We start from the raw sequence: 16,181 nt of genomic DNA on the forward strand, positions 1-16,181 counted from the left end.
GTTTATTTTTTAAAAATTATACTTTGGAGTTTTATGAGGACTACTTTATTATCATTTACACTGCAGTGATGATCAAGACATTCAATTTGTTACCTGCAAAACCTTGCTTTCAGCATTGAAAATCTCCCTGTTTATTTGAAGATAAAACTCCACAAATTTCACAGGTCATGAGGAGGAGAACAAGAAATAGAAAGAGAACAGTGAAATATGTTTTAGACATATGAAGTCATACCAACCTTCCTTTTGAAAGGAAGAGTGGAGCTTAGATGGTATCAGCCTAAACTCTCAACTCTATCCCAATTTTCCCTGAGACCTTGAACAAGTCAGACAGTCTCTGTTTAATAATTCCTCTGCTGTAAAATTAAATTTAAAATGCATCATTTCTCTCAGTCTGTCTCAGTGGTTAGGGATCATTTTACCAAGTCTGCAATGCATAGAGCAGCAGATCTGTACAGCAGTTAAGATGACATAAATAACAACAGCATTGTATTGTAATCTACATGTATATGCAGATCTTACGTGTGCTTTAAACCCCCCCCCAAAAAAAAAAAAAAAAAAAAGCAGATCTTACATGTGTTATTAACTAAAAAAAATAAATATATATGTAAATATGTTTCTAAATCAATGTCATATTCTTTGCCTTCACTCCCATGACTTACATTATTCACTTGGTTTATAATGTGCACTATTTTAACTAATTGTGTGTTCATGGCTCAGAATGAGTCTGCATCTTCTTCGTGGAACAAATATGTCGAGTAAGTATCTGTGGGTATGTATGCATTTTAACTCTGTATCTCTAATTAATTACTTAGCCTATCATGCAGCCTTCACACACAGTAGTTTATGAGTTTAATAACTTCATTATTTTTTTGCTTTGAGGGAATATTTTGTCTCTAAACTCAATAACTACAATAATTATGGAGTTACAAGAGATCATGAGTGTACATTACATTCCACTGAAGTTCTGTCTGTCCTACCGCTCCAGTTCATTATCCCACTTTCTGAAGTTAGTAATTATTTGCTTTTTATCCAGGAACATTTCTTATTGTTGCCAACACTGATAAAGAACATCAAGAGTATTTTAAAATTATATTTAATAATATTGAAATGTTATTTGCTCTAATAAAATATTCTGTTAGAAATTCCTGGCTTGTGGGACACTGTTAAAAAATAAAACTCTTATCTTCAGCACTGCCAACCCTTGCAATATTACAGCACAACAAATTCATATTTTTGGAGTCACACTTAAGCTGGATAATCCTTTTATTTTATTTTATTTTATTTTATTTTATTTTATTTTATTTTATTTTGTTTTGTTTTGTTTTGTTTTGTTTTTATTTTTATTTTTGATTTTTTTTTTCAAGTTCTCAGTTTGGCATTAATATGTTAGAATATGAACTCTGATAGCTCTAACACACAATAGAAAGGAAAAGATTCCAAAATACTTGGTTTAAAATCAGTCATAAAATTGTTTCTGACTGTTTCATGATTCATGATACTGAAACAGTTGGGAGTGGCAAAGCCTTATGCAAGCAGGAATGAGAATCTGCAAGATATAAAGTATTTATATACATATCTCCAGAAGACACTGGGATACTTCCCTACTTTTGAGAGCACTAAAGGTTAGATAAGAGTTATATCTGCTGTTGGCATCAGAAGTACTGTTCAAATGCATTTTAATAATAATTTTAGAATACTTCTTTCCAAATGAAGAGGGAAGCACTACATACATATAATTTCTTAGTGCATTTGCTGACTACCAAGTGAATGCCTTTTGAATTCTGTAGGGAGATCACTATCTTGTTGAAACGATAAGTGCACTCAATAAGTTCAGAAGAGCTTTTACTGATAATTTTCCATTAATAAGAATAATTGCCATCTTAAATTGAAAATCCTGTACTCTTGTATTTTTCAAGCATTTTAAACATTTGCACGAAATGGATGCAGTGTGCCCAAAGTAAATAATACACAGAATATCATAAGTTTTCTTGCCCACATGAAACCAGAGGAAGATATCAGTTTTAATGCTTATTTTAGCAATTAGCTAGAACTTTTGTATTTCTCAAATTCTGGGGACTCACGTAAAAGAGTTTGAAAAAAATTGCTGAATGCCAAAAAACATGTCACAGGCGTTCATGTTAATAGCCATGTCAACTACTGTTTCAAACTACATACAAGTCAGATAGTCACAGGAGAGACTGAAATCAATAGGATTCTTTCCATCACTTCTCTGCAGTGTTGGCTTGGTTCACTGGTCTAGACAGGAAATGGTCTTACTGTGTCTTTTACCCTTTTCCATTACTTCCTAATGTTGCTGTTTACTTAGGCACTTTTCTCCCCTCCTTAGATTTACTTTCACTGGCATTTACACTTTTGAATCATTGATAAAAATATTGGCAAGAGGATTCTGCCTAAATGAATTCACTTTCCTTCGAGATCCCTGGAATTGGTTGGATTTCAGTGTGATTGTTATGGCGTAAGTGAGAACAAATAAAATATGGATTACTCGAACATGTTCTCTGTATTTGAAGTTTTTGTTGCTGTGTATCTGAAACCATCTAGGATGTTGACTCTTGTACTTGTTTTATCACTCTGTATAGCAACAATGCATTAGTCACTCAAGAAGGGAATGGAGTAGTGCAGAGCAAGATATAGTTAACTGTTCAATCCCATCTCATACCACTCTGCAGTCCTTTTACATGAATTTACATACATTTTACATGCATTTTTGTGTGAATTTGCATGCCCTTTTACATGCATTTGTAATAGCTGGGCTGTCCAATGTGAGTTCATACTGTGAATGAAAGTGTAAATTTGAAAATAGGGTGATTTGTATTGACACCAGGACAGTGGATTAAATTTGTTCTCTTTCCCTCTAAATTCATGGTCTGAGCTTCAGTTTGAAGCAATTAGAAAGATTTCATACTGGTTAGATGCTGCTACAGATGGTAGACAGAATCAAACCAGTTCTGGCTGTTTCAGCCTGAAATTAATAATTTTGAGTGTTACATTTTTTTTTTTATATTTTGGGTACATAATATTTTAAGGTGCTGACACAAAATCAGCTGTGCACAAATTAAGAGTTACTTTATAAAACAATTCTAATAATCCAGAAATGGCTTTCTATTGTATGACTCTTCAAATAAATACTTGGTAAGTAGTTTCTTAATGCTTAAAGATAAACTCAAGAGGATTAAGAATTAAGAATGAACACTGTAAAAAATTTCACAGGTATGTGGGAGCATTCAGTAGCCTGGGGAGTGTATCAGTCCTTCGGACTTTCAGGGTCCTCAGAGCCTTAAAAACCATTTCAGTAGTCCCAGGTAAGAGAATCTATTTGCTGAATATTTTCTGTTACTTACAACCAATTTTTTACTCCAGTCAAAATATTGGCTTATTCTTATCTTCCTTCCTTCCTTCCTTCCTTCCTTCCTTCCTTCCTTCCTTCCTTCCTTCCCTCCCTTTCCTTCCTTCCTTCCTTCTTTCTTTCTTTCTTTCTTTCTTTCTTTCTTTCTCTTCTTTCTTTCTTTCTTTCTTTCTTTCTTTCTTTCTTTCTTTCTTTCTTTCTTTCTTTCTTTCTTTCTTTCTTTCTTTCTTTCTTTCTTTCTTTCTTTCTTTCTTTCTTTCTTTCTTTTTCTATCTGTCTTTTTCTTTCTCCTGCTGTATCTTTCACTGATTGCAGATGCAGCTGAATTTGTGGACACAAATACTGTCTCAGTCCAGCTGGACTAAGCAGAATAAATCAAACATTAAGAACAATCTTGTGTTCAATTTACTTTTATTATATATCTATGTGTTATGGTTCAACAGAAACACCTTTGGTGACTGAACAGAATTATCTTACATCATCTCTGGGACAACATTTTTTCCACAATTTTTCTATCAGTTATGAAGTCAGTGGTTACTTTCTCATGACTAAACACAAACTTAGAACCCACTGGGTTGCCCCCGTGTTCTTTTTTTTTTTTTTTTTTTCATATTCATTATTGTTCATTATTGTTTCTAGATTCTTCATTGATTCTCAGTGTTGGAAATTTCATGTGAACTAAATTTATCAATTTCTGGATAAAAAATAACTAGACTATCCCTGGTTCCTTATCCTTGACAAGGTGTGAAGGAACTTCTGGAAATTGTAGGGTCAGTCAAATGAAGAAAAAATGTTTTCATAATCGATACTCTAAGTTTTTCATCATGCTTTTCCATTGCACACTGTCTCCCTAGGACTCAAGATCATTGTAGGGGCACTTATCCAGTCTGTTAAGAAACTCACGAATGTGATGATCCTGACCGTTTTCTGCCTGAGTGTCTTTGCCCTCATAGGCCTCCAGCTTTTCAAGGGCAATCTGAGACGAAAGTGTATGAGGAATTATACAGATTCCAGTATCAGAAAGCATATAGAAAACCAAACATGGGAATCCTATGAAACGTTTGATAATTATACAGGTAATTTTTCTCCTTAATTCTTGTTTTATATGGCACTCTAGACACCTATGCATGCGTGTGTAACCACTGCTGTATATGAGATTGAATATTTGGATGAGCAACTACCTGATAATGCTCTTCAGACTTCCAGAGCATCAGAATGATATAACAATAACTGAAACATGTATTAGCTCATTCTCTGATGAAATTCCCCGAAGTTCAGCTTCTACTATATGCTGAAGGGTTCTACTAGATGCTGAAGGGTTCTAGCATCTTCATTCTGCTGCCTAGTTAAGTAGCCTTCAGCTTTGAACAGAGGAATTGGTTTAAAAATAAAAATCTTTCTTCTTCACACCATGTGTATCTTATATGTGATAATTATTTTATTTCATCTGTAAGATGTATATAATATACATCTTTCAACTATATATTGACTGAAGCTGTTGGTGGAAGCGTAGAGCAGAGATCTGAAAAGGCACCAAAACTTTCTCAGAGGAACAGCAACTGGAAGGTGCTATTCAGAAATGAAAAGTCCTGTGGTGAAGGAAATGCCTCAATGTACATGAAGAAAACAAATGTAAAATAGACAATGTATACACCAGAAATATGAAGAAAGCTTCATCACCACTGAATTCAGAACAGCAACAAAAACATACTCTAAGAGGAAATGTTGAAATACATAAAAAAGCCCTACAGTATTGCTGTTTGTATATACTTGGTGTGTAAGATCTGTTCATACAAGATTTCTTAATAGCCTCATAGTCCAGTGGGAGAAAGTCTTTTTTATAAATACTTTTGAGGATAGTTTTTGCAGGAACCTCTTGTAACTACCAAGAAAAAAGTACATAAGAACAAAGTAATTTCCATACACAGAATGTTAGAAAAAGTCATAACTGAAAGCAAACTTCAAAAGAAAGCCAAAGACTAGAATACTACAGAAAAGAAATGTGGACATGACAAAATTTAGCTAGAAATATAAATTTTCTGTGCTAAAGAAACAAGAAAAATCTCTTTTTTTTCCTGTTATCGATTAAATGCAGAACATTGCAGCAGTATAAAGGCAATGGCCTGGAGATAGTAGGGCTCAAGAAATTCAAGATGTGTTGCTTCTCAAGCTTTGTCTTGTTCCCATCCCAACCATCTTGCATGCAATGATGGCAAAAGGAATAGGAGGTGCCAGCCAAGTTTAGTGGAATCTGGCTGTCTTTCCTACAGGACTTATGACTTACAGCCTTGTAAGGCCAATATTCAATTAAAGTGATTTTTTGGGTGTATTTTCCACAGGCTGTTTTGGTCCTGACTTAGTGTGAAGTTCCCATCTCCAGCATGGACACTACATGTTGCTACAATTTTCTGAAGCTCAGTCAATGAATATTATAAGATATTTTGTCAGTTAGCAGGAGCAGAGATGAACAAAATTTGGGTGTAAAATAGTCCAGATAGTGATTCATCTCTTTATGTTACGTTTACATGGTACAGTACAGCAGATATTAAGGATTCCTGTGCTGGCTCTGAATCACACTGACTTATCTGATGAGCACAGCTGAGATTTGAGAAGCACCAGGAAGAGATGAGATGTGCTTTGCATCTGGGATATGAAACCCACCTCTTAATGGTGCTAATTAGCTATTAGCATTGAAGCTATTACTTTCAGTCTGATGGTAGCTCAGGTATCAGAGTAACTCATGCTAAGAGGGGAAGAGGTGAAAAAGATCATGGCTTCAGCGTCCTGATGGACAAATCTGTGTTTATCAGCTGAGCAGGGTTAGGACCAGTTTTCTGGCTATGCAGAGTAATTACATGTCATGGTTTATATCTGTATAGCCAAATACTCTTTCTTTCTGTTAAAAGCAGGGATTTGTTTTTATTGCTTGTTGGAAACGACCTATGGTACTCCCAAAAGTGTCCAAACTCTGTTCTGGAGAGGGCTAATTGTCATTGGACAGAACTGTGCCAGAGAGTGTGCTAACAACAACCAAACCTGGGGCTGTACTTAAACCTGCACCCTCCGATTCCCGATTTGCTTCTGGTAGATGGTGCCAAAGTGATATTTCAAAAACTTTCAATTTTAAGGGCTTCCTTCATTCTGAAATTTGTACATACACAGAAGTATGTGTATAAATGAGGACAGGACGTCTTGCGATATGGTGCAGTTGCTGTGCGTTTGGGAAACCTCTGTTGGTTAGTGCTCTTTTCGTATTTACTACACAGCAACTTGTATGTGTGTGCATGTACACTTACAGCTCACTGTTATCATCACCACTCCAGGGACAGAGGATACAGACTAGAAAGTGCTTTGGTTTTACCCTTTTTTTTTTTTTAATAGAACATTTTGCTAAGAAGGCAGACTCCTCGGACATCTTGGTATGTGGTCCTGGTGCGGGGTAAGTTCACCTTAGAATATTTCTTCTTTGGAAGTTTTCTCTGCCTCAACACTTCTCTGCTTGTTCAGTCATAAGAGATGAAAACAAAGCAGAGATTGCTGAGTTTCCTTGACTGCAGAAACAGGAACACAAACAATAAAATACGGTGGATCATCAGATAATTTAATACATGTAAAGAACAAAGCATGAACCTGCAGTTGTCTTATTCAAGTCTAAATTCCTTCAAGCCCTTCTAGAAAGGCTATCTTTCTCTTTTCCACAGATATACAAGAGTTGAAAACATGAAGTTGAAAACACCTATAGCACAAGACAGACATGATTCTCTCTGTGAAGGCTTGGGGTTGTTAAACTGGGAAACAAAACATGAATTTGGAGGGCAGATTTGGGCACAGAGGGAGAGGTGGTTGCTTTGTGGTGAGGGAATGGTGATGAGGGAGTTGGCTTTGGTTGGGGGTCTTCTCTAGCCTGTCTTTCTTTGTTGCTGGATTGTAGGTGCTGCTTTTTCCCATCCCACTTTCCAGCCAAATACTTCCTGGAGTAGAAAACTAGTTTGTAGTAAAATAAAATACAAAGCTAAATAATAATCCCAACTCTCACATAAACTGAAGTTTTTCTCCAGAATCTGCACCATTGAGCTGCAGTTATTATTACCTCTAGGACCTGTCCTCCAGACTACATATGCTTGAAAATTGGGCCCAATCCTGATTATGGTTTCACCAGTTTTGATACCTTTGGCTGGGCTTTTCTTTCCTTATTCCGCCTGATGACCCAGGACTACTGGGAGCGTCTGTATCAACAGGTACCAGCTTTGTGCATTGTTCAGAACGGGTTGTCCAGGTAGAGCAGTATCTGAAGCAGAAAACGGCTAGGGAGGACAAGAAATCTCAAATAAAATAAGTAGCTGCAAGTCATTGAGCCTGCATACTCTTTTCTCCCTTCCAGCAAGACATGGTTCTTAAGTGACTCATTGAAAAGGGATGCTGAAGTGCTTCCCAGCAATATCCCTATTAACCTGTTGTATTACAGACCAGAAAAAACACTGAAATATTCCATAGTGTCCTTCAAAAATGCAACAATGCCTCCTCAGTCATCCTCATGGGTTTACAAGTGATAGCATGGAAAGAGGGAGAAAAAGATGTGGAGAAAAGGAAAGGAAGATATATTTAAGCTTCCTAAAGCATTATGTCTAGAAAGCTGAGTGCTTCTGAAGAATTTAAAGACACATTGAAAGCCTATTTGATATTCAATACAGTATTTTTTATCTCTGGGGTGTTGTGCTTACAGACCCTCAGAACTTCTGGGAAGGTGTATATACTCTTCTTCATGCTGGTCATCTTTCTGGGCTCATTTTATCTAGTCAACTTGATTCTGGCCGTAGTAACAATGGCATATGAAGACCAGAACAAGGCCACTATTGCTGAAACAGAGGCAAAGGAAAGGAAATTTCGGGAAGCCATGGAGTTATTGCAGAAAGAGCAGGAGGTATGTGAATTATTGCAAAAATTAGTTTCAACGCTCTGTTATTAGTCACGTAAAGTGCATCTCTCCTTATATACAGCTATATAGTCACTTGTGGGAACAGGAGCAAATATTAAGTTATTGAAAGCAGTGATTCGTAGAGATACAGGATCACTTCCTTATTCAGCTGAATATTTTTCCCATATTGTTCCAACAATGATTTCTTGCTGTGGATAATGATATTTAAAGTCTGGTAAAAGAAAAGTAATATTTTAAAACTGGAAAATGTAAAATTCCATCAGATAGCAGCTTCCAAAATAACATATAGATGCTATAGATGGCTTTTTCTTTTTATTCTTCTTCACTGTTGTGGATTGCCAAGAAATATACAGTAATTCTTTTCATCAATTGCATTAATGTCTGAAACAAAGCCTATTGTAGTTGAGTGAAAAAAAAATCATTTGTAATTTAAATAGTTTAGGAGCTTCTGGAACAAAATGTTGCTGCATTTTGAAAACATTGCCTTAAATTCGGTATGGAAAGGCAAGCCAGCCACAGTGTGAATACAGTCCTAAGGATACACAAAGACAAGACTGAATTTTAATACTGCTTGAGCATTTGTTTGGGGAAAAAAAGATATATTGTATAGCTTTATTTTAAAACTGAGTATTTTTATTGTAAGCAATTCTGCCATATGGAGGAATAGGAGCTATAATATGATTATTTTGCCCCTGGCAAGCCCAATACATGTGATCATGTAACATACTGCAAATAGTAAATTGTTCAGTGCTCCATATGGTGCAGAAATTCTCTCTTTCTTTTACTGTTATCACATATTGGAAGGTTTTTACTGACTTTTGTGAAATACAGATTGTTAAGATGAGATATTATGGAGCACAGAAGTGTTTTCTTGCTGCATGTATTCTACATATCTAGCATAAATGCCATCCATGTTTTTGTTTTAATTTTAGTCATTGGCTGCTAAAGGGATTGATATCCTATCAATTAGCTCCTTCGAAGCCTCTCCTTTGTCTACCAAAGAAATCAAAGAAAGAAGCAATAGGAAAAAGAGAAATAAGTCCTTGGGGATAGAAGATTATGAAGAACAACAATTTCCCAAGTTACAGCGCACAGACAGTCAACGAAAGTTGGTAATCTATTGTCTGAATCTGGGATCCTTACAGCTTTTCTAATTTTAATACTAAAATAAACTGCTTGAAAGTACAAACCAAATCCCATTACAAATGCTGATCACCCTTTAACCTTTAAAATAAACAACCTTACTGGATATAGAAGTATCATATCTAAAATTTAATTTGAAAAGGAAATACTATAAGCAAAGGATAAAAGGAAATTACAATAAACATTAAAATACATTTTCTATAGCTTCAAAAAATAGAAAATGTGAACAATGATCAGAATTTAACTCTAGTGCCATCTTTCTCTGTTAAAAAAATCTTACTTAGAATATGAATATAAAGCTTACAAAAATAGCTACTACAGCTGGCAAGATTTTATTATCTGCCTTTTAAAACCTAAACAAAATCCTTCCTGAATAATCTAAATTAAATAAGAGTTTTATACTTGCTATGGTTGATACAAAATGTTATGAAACTCTAAACTTTTATCGCTTCCCCAAACCTTCTCTACAATATTATGCCATTCTCTCTTTACTTCTCTTTGGGCTCTCAGGCTCTCCTTGGCTTGGTGTATGGCCCCAACGCAAATCAGGTGAAACGCAGGCTGAGCCACGGGAGTGTATTCAATTTCCAAATACCTTTCCTAGAAGTGGACTGCAAAGCAGATTTCGGTGACGTGGAGACCCGCAGTGCAGGGGAGAATGAAATCCAGGGGAGGTCACTGTCAGTGCCACAGGTGGGGAGACGCTGCAGCTTGCAGAGCCAAGTGAGCCATGGCTCCCACCCTGCTACCCCCAGCAGCGGGCAGGGAGGCAAGTGGACCAACACGGATGACTGCAATGGCATGATTTCAGTGATGGGAGGAGGGAACGGCAAGGTGCACGGTCTAGATCCAGCATCTACTGAAGGGGTTCCACTTCCACCAGTAATGGAAGACCCAGGGAAGGGTGATCTGGTAAGTAAAAGTTGTTGTTTTAAGTATGTACTTTATGGTTTCTCCGTCAGTGGTAGGATTTTTAGGTAGGCTTCTAGTGCTGGCGTTAGAACTGGGAGAGTTTTTTTATTCCATGCTCCATCCAGGGTGATCGTTTTGAGCAGTACCTTTCTCCTTTTCCTACACACTCTATCTTCATACAGAAGCTTTGCCTCTAAGTTTCCCCACCAAGTGGGTAGAGATGCTTTTCTACCACTTTATCCCTCATCCTTTTCCTTTAGTCCCTGGAATATATTCTGGGCCTGTTTGCCCTCCTACACCTATTTCCAAGATTTGTGTTTGCCTTGTTGCTATTACATGCTTGGGGGATCCATTTACTGTAGCATTATTACTGAAGTGTAGGACCTTCGTTCTGAACACCTATTACATCTTGTAGAAAGGTGCATTTATCTGGCTTCTTGTCATCATTCCTATTAACTTTCATAGTTACCCATCATTGCATCCTACTTCATTTTATTCCTGTGGTATCTCCCTAATCGTGTTTACTTCTTTAAGCAGCCAGCTGTAAATGATGAGAGCAGCATGATGCATTTGCATCCTCATCTGTCAGTGGAGTACTTTAATGAGGCATTTCAGAGACAAAGGGCAGCAAGTGCAGTCAGCATAATTACCAGTGTCTTGGAGGGTAAGTGGATCCTTGTTATGCTTATTTCAATCATAAGGTAATGCTAGGGAAAAAGACCAAAATGTCAATACATTTCTTAAACATTAACATAGATTTGTAGCTGTGTAGGAATTTCATCAATAATTTGGATTTTTTTTTTTTTTTTAAGCAGTATCACACAGTTTTTATGTGCTGGAACACATCCTTTGCCTATCATAAGATCTCATTTCTTAGGACAGAAAGAGAGAGGGTCTTGGAGTGATGGTGGGTGGAAGGAATTTCTCTAGAGGGTGAGGAGCAGAGCTGGGACACTGGCTTCTCTCCTTAACCCTGTGACTGCTGTTATATCACTGGTAGAGACATACACGTGCAGAATCCAATGTTAGGATTACACAAGCAAAATTAGTTGTGGCATTTTCTGGGGTTTGAGTACTTAACATACCTTTCCATGTGAATTTTTTGAGGTTAGTAAGGGTTGTATCATTTACTGTTATTATGCTACCTGATAGTTTCATTTTTGTACTTTGTGTGGGGAAAAAACAAAACAAACAAACAAACAAAGTCCAAATTGTTCAGTTGTTTTCTGGACCAGGATGAGGAAGAAATATGTATTTTCATGTTGTATCTCTATCACCAGTTCTTGGGAAAACAAATGTAGGATTTGGCGGGGGGGGGGGGGGAGAGGGGAGGGAGTAGCATTATGGCAGGGGGGTCCCTTTTCTTAAATTTCTTTAAATTACTCTTGGGATAGTCTCAGTTGAAACGCATCCTATGCAGCCTTGCTTTCAAGTTTAATTCATCAATAATTTGGGCTGTGCTGCAGACATTCAGCTGTGACCTCGGATGAAACCAGACTTTTCCCCATAGCTTGAAGTGACTGTGGATTAACCTGAGAATAGGCATCAGAACAGTGAGCAGAGGTTGTCTTTGCTAGGATCAGAACACCAGTTCTGCCAGATCCACACAGGGTAAAGAAGCCATTTGATCAGGAGGAATGGAAAAAAAAAGTTAGATCTGGAAGGGGTTTGAGTCAGGGTGATCACACTAGAATAAGTAACGTGGGGTGGAACTGGAGACTTGAGTGCAGAGAAGAAGAAATGGCGACTGAACTGGGAGGGGAAGTAAGGACACGTACGAAGAAGAAAAGGTTACAAGTCAGATCCAGCTCATAAGACCTTTGAAAAATTTTGGCATCCACAGAAACTAATTACTTAAACCTAAATACAAACAGAAAGGGAATGATCAGTGAGGTCCAGTTTGTCAATGAATTTGCACAGAACTTCGACAGGGATAAAAGTGGTTTTGAGCACACATTAATATTCATGTTGAAGGAAGAAAAGCCATGAGGTTTATATTTGACCAAAAACTTTTAAAGGACACTGCCAGAACAGCTTCTATTCCACGTTTTGCTTATAGAAAATTGAGATGTATCGCTGCTTGCATCAGCTGGAAAATGATACACATGAACTTTCCCACAGAAGTGGCCTAAGGTGAAATTTTGGACATGGTGGTTTGGGTTTGACTTACCTGAACATCCACCACTGCTGTTCTAAACTATTTTAAGAGTCAAAGGAGACAGAGATGTCATGTGTGATACAGCCAGTGTCCTAGATGTCTACATAAGGATCAGGTGAAAAGGGCCTTAGCTGCTATATTGCCTATCAAGAGCTCCAAGGATGAGAGACTGAGGTGTGGCCACTACATCCTAAACATCTGCTTGGGGTCAGATGATCCTAGCACAAGTCTGTGCCTAAAGCCTGATCCAACAGCTTTTAAAGTAACTTCACATCAATTAATTTTGAATCTGATTTTCTTTGAATTTTATCTTTGTGTTTATTTGGTGTGGTTTTTTTATGAGTGGTAGAAAGTGCAGGGAAGCTTTGGGGCTCTGTATGGGTTTTGAGGTTCTTTTTCCTTCTCTGGACTTTTGACTCTTTAGAGTTAGTTTTTCACCACCTTCCTCAGCAATGATTATTTAACTAAAATGGGGTTTTCTTTTGTTTTTAGAACTTGAAGAATCCCAACGGAGATGTCCACCATGCCTGAAAGATTTTGCTTTAAAGTATCTAATTTGGGACTGTTGTCCACTTTGGTTGAGAATCAAGAAAAAAGTAGCTGCTTTCATAAAGGATCCTTTTATTGATCTCACCATCACTCTTTGCATTGTGATGAACACTTTGTTCATGGCACTGGAACACAATAATATGTCAGATAATTTTAAATCAATGCTTAATGTAGGCAACTTGGTAAGCAAATTTTCAACTCTCTGACCTTTTATACCAAGGATTGATTGATGAGTGTTTTCACTTGAGACACAAAAAATAGCTGTAAAAATGAAAGATTAGGGAACTCTAAATTTCTGATATAGTCAATTCCAATATTTTATTGATGCCCTTCTAACACACTCCTGAAAGAGCAGAAAACATTCCCCTCATTTTAATAAAAAGTGCATTAAAAGTTCATAAAAATAGGTTTTGTTGGCATGTCCATGAAAGTTCACTATATTCGTGGACACATAGTCTAAAGACAAGATAAATTCATGGCAACTTTTAGGCTGATACTACTGTTTCTTGGTCACAGGTTTTTACAGGAATCTTCACTGCAGAAATGATCTTAAAAATCATTGCTCTAGATCCCTATTATTATTTTCAGCAGCCCTGGAATATTTTTGACAGCATAATTGTCACATTGAGTTTAATCGAATTGAGTTTACCCAAACACAGAGGCAAGAAAGAGAGAAGAAAAGGAGGAACCCTGTCAGTTTTACGATCCTTCAGATTGGTAAGCCTTACATTTACTCCATTGTATAAAGCACTATGTTATTAATACAATAAAGAATACTTCTGTTGTCTGCAGTTAGAATACAGGAAATTATTTATTTTATTTTCTCAGCAGTGGCAATAAGAAACATATTGTCAAACTTGTGATATTAGAGTTGAAGTTTAATGACATTTATATTTCCTTTCAATATAGTAAGAAGTATTCAGAGAAAAAAATATTTCAGAGTAGAGCTGTTACAAAACAGGAGTTGAAAATGAAACACTAGCATAAGTAGTCTTAGGAAAAAGTGTCAGAGTACAAATTTAGAAAAAAAAATATGATCAGTTCATGTCTATTTTTAGGTAAGGTATTCACATCACATACTATGAAGAAAAATAGGGAGAGCTTATCATGTCAATTTCTTTAATTCATTCCATCACAACTGCAGCAGAGATTATTCATAGATCATAGAATATCCCAATCTGGAAGGGACCCACAAGGATCATTGAGTCCAATTCCTGTGTCCCCAAAAGACCGCCCAGAAAATCAGACCCTGTGTCTGAGAGTATTGTCCAAATGCTTCTTGAACTCCAGCAGGCTTGGTGCTGTGACCACTGCCCTGAGGAAAGTATGGACTGATTGGGGTTGTGTTACAGAAAGAAAGACGCATTTTCTTGTAAGACGGGAACGGGTCTCTTAGCTTTGGTCATTTTTGTTTCGTGTAAATTGGATACCATAACCTTCATCAGGGAGATTACATTTCAAGATTTCAAGTAAGAAACTGCCTGTGTGGGCCAAGATCTTATTAGGGAATTGGAATACCCAGTTCTTTAAAGTACTGGGTAATCCAGTTTATCTCTGTAATGTTACCCAGATTAAAGAAAAAATAAAAATCCGTAAATGCTTTTTTTTTTTTTTTTTAGTGTTAGTGTCACAGTGCCATAAACATTATATTAATGGAAGAGCTCAGAACACTTGTAGAATAGTTTTGCAGGCCTGAACAGTGCAAAGGTGGGTTATCTTTGCTGATGTCTAACACAACTTTTTATGTTTTTACACAGCTGAGGGTCTTCAAACTGGCAAAGTCCTGGCCAACTTTAAACACTCTTATTAAAATCATTGGCAACTCTCTGGGCGCACTGAGTAACCTGACCCTTGTCCTGGCAATCATAGTTTTTATTTTTGCTATAGTAGGAGTGCAGCTTTTTGGGTCAAACTATAGAGAAAACAAATTTAAAATAAACAAAAGTGGCAAACCACGCTGGCACATGATGGACTTTTTCCATTCGTTCCTCGTCATTTTCCGAATTCTGTGTGGAGAATGGATTGAAACCATGTGGGACTGCATGGTGGTAGCTGAAAAACCACTGTGCCTTCTTGTCTTTCTGCTGGTCATGGTGATAGGAAATTTAGTGGTGAGTTTTCCAGTATTTTATTCTCTTTATCCCATCAATGGTAGAGTCAATTTTACTGATAAAAACTAGTCCCCCAAACACATGTAGAAGAGTTACCTGTGTCTGCTATAGTGTCTCAAACCTCTTCTACCTTTTGGCATTGAGTTGCTATCCATATTTTCATATTTAGCATTTTTTGCACATAATATCATTTGACCTTTCCATGTGCAACTTGAAACAGGAAACAACTTCTCTTCTTGGGATTTGGATGTAAATAATCAGCAAGTATTATGGCTTACCTGCATGAATTAACAGAGCTAAATGCTTATGTCTCTCTGTAAATTAAAATCTGTCTTTGCTGTTGTTGTTGTGTTGTGTTTTTGTGTTTTTTTTTTGTTGTTGTTTGTTTTTTTTTTTTTGGTTTTTTTTTTTTTTAATTTTTCTCGGATTCGCTGTCAATAAAATCAGAATTTTCTTTAATCATCTGTATAAATGAATCCTCTGAATGTCTATTTACATGCAAGAGCTACAGCTTATGCCAATCACTTCCATGAAGATCCTGCTGTGGATCCATGCTCTTGATCCATGCTATGCACAGCCTCATACACCCATGCTGGGGTTTAGGGAGAAAGCTTCCTTCCCAGGCTCCTTCAGTCCCTTCTTACTGCCCAAATCATAAAAATATTTTTTAGTTTTGTTTCTCATGTCATTCTTCCTATTATTAATATACCCATCTTCACTTAATTTAAGAAACTGCTGAAAAGAATTAACTTCAGGTAGTGCTTTACAGGAAATATCTGTTCTGTAGCTGAATCCCAAATCCCCAGGTTTAAAGTCCTGCCTGTTTTATGCCTTGATGATTCATTTTGGTGATGAAATGCTGTGAGTGATATTCATATAACATAATGTTAACTGTCAAAAAATTAAGTGGCCTATGCTCCTTGTTTATGTTTTCTTTTTATGAAAGATAACAGTGAGATATCCAAAAGTGAAATTTATTATAACCTAAGTTGAATAACTAAGACA

General features: G+C 36.7%; 1 protein-coding gene across 1 annotated transcript in view; it reads left to right on the forward strand.

The window, feature by feature from the left end:
• Positions 1–16,181, forward strand: part of LOC311207125 (sodium channel protein type 5 subunit alpha-like) — a gene marked incomplete at both ends in the record, with an annotated part of 34,992 nt that overhangs the window by 2,655 nt on the left and 16,156 nt on the right. Inside the window, 12 exons of the mRNA XM_084283026.1 lie at positions 660–755; positions 2,348–2,476; positions 3,232–3,323; positions 4,222–4,443; positions 6,749–6,806; positions 7,464–7,605; positions 8,091–8,288; positions 9,236–9,415; positions 10,893–11,022; positions 13,009–13,247; positions 13,582–13,782; positions 14,823–15,176. Of these exons, the coding sequence (XP_084139152.1) occupies positions 660–755; positions 2,348–2,476; positions 3,232–3,323; positions 4,222–4,443; positions 6,749–6,806; positions 7,464–7,605; positions 8,091–8,288; positions 9,236–9,415; positions 10,893–11,022; positions 13,009–13,247; positions 13,582–13,782; positions 14,823–15,176 (2,041 nt within the window). The remainder of the gene's footprint in view (positions 1–659; positions 756–2,347; positions 2,477–3,231; positions 3,324–4,221; positions 4,444–6,748; positions 6,807–7,463; positions 7,606–8,090; positions 8,289–9,235; positions 9,416–10,892; positions 11,023–13,008; positions 13,248–13,581; positions 13,783–14,822; positions 15,177–16,181) is intronic.

This window comes from Netta rufina, assembly GCF_964035555.1.
Source record: "Netta rufina genome assembly, chromosome: 2".
NCBI classification, from domain to species: domain Eukaryota; kingdom Metazoa; phylum Chordata; class Aves; order Anseriformes; family Anatidae; genus Netta; species Netta rufina.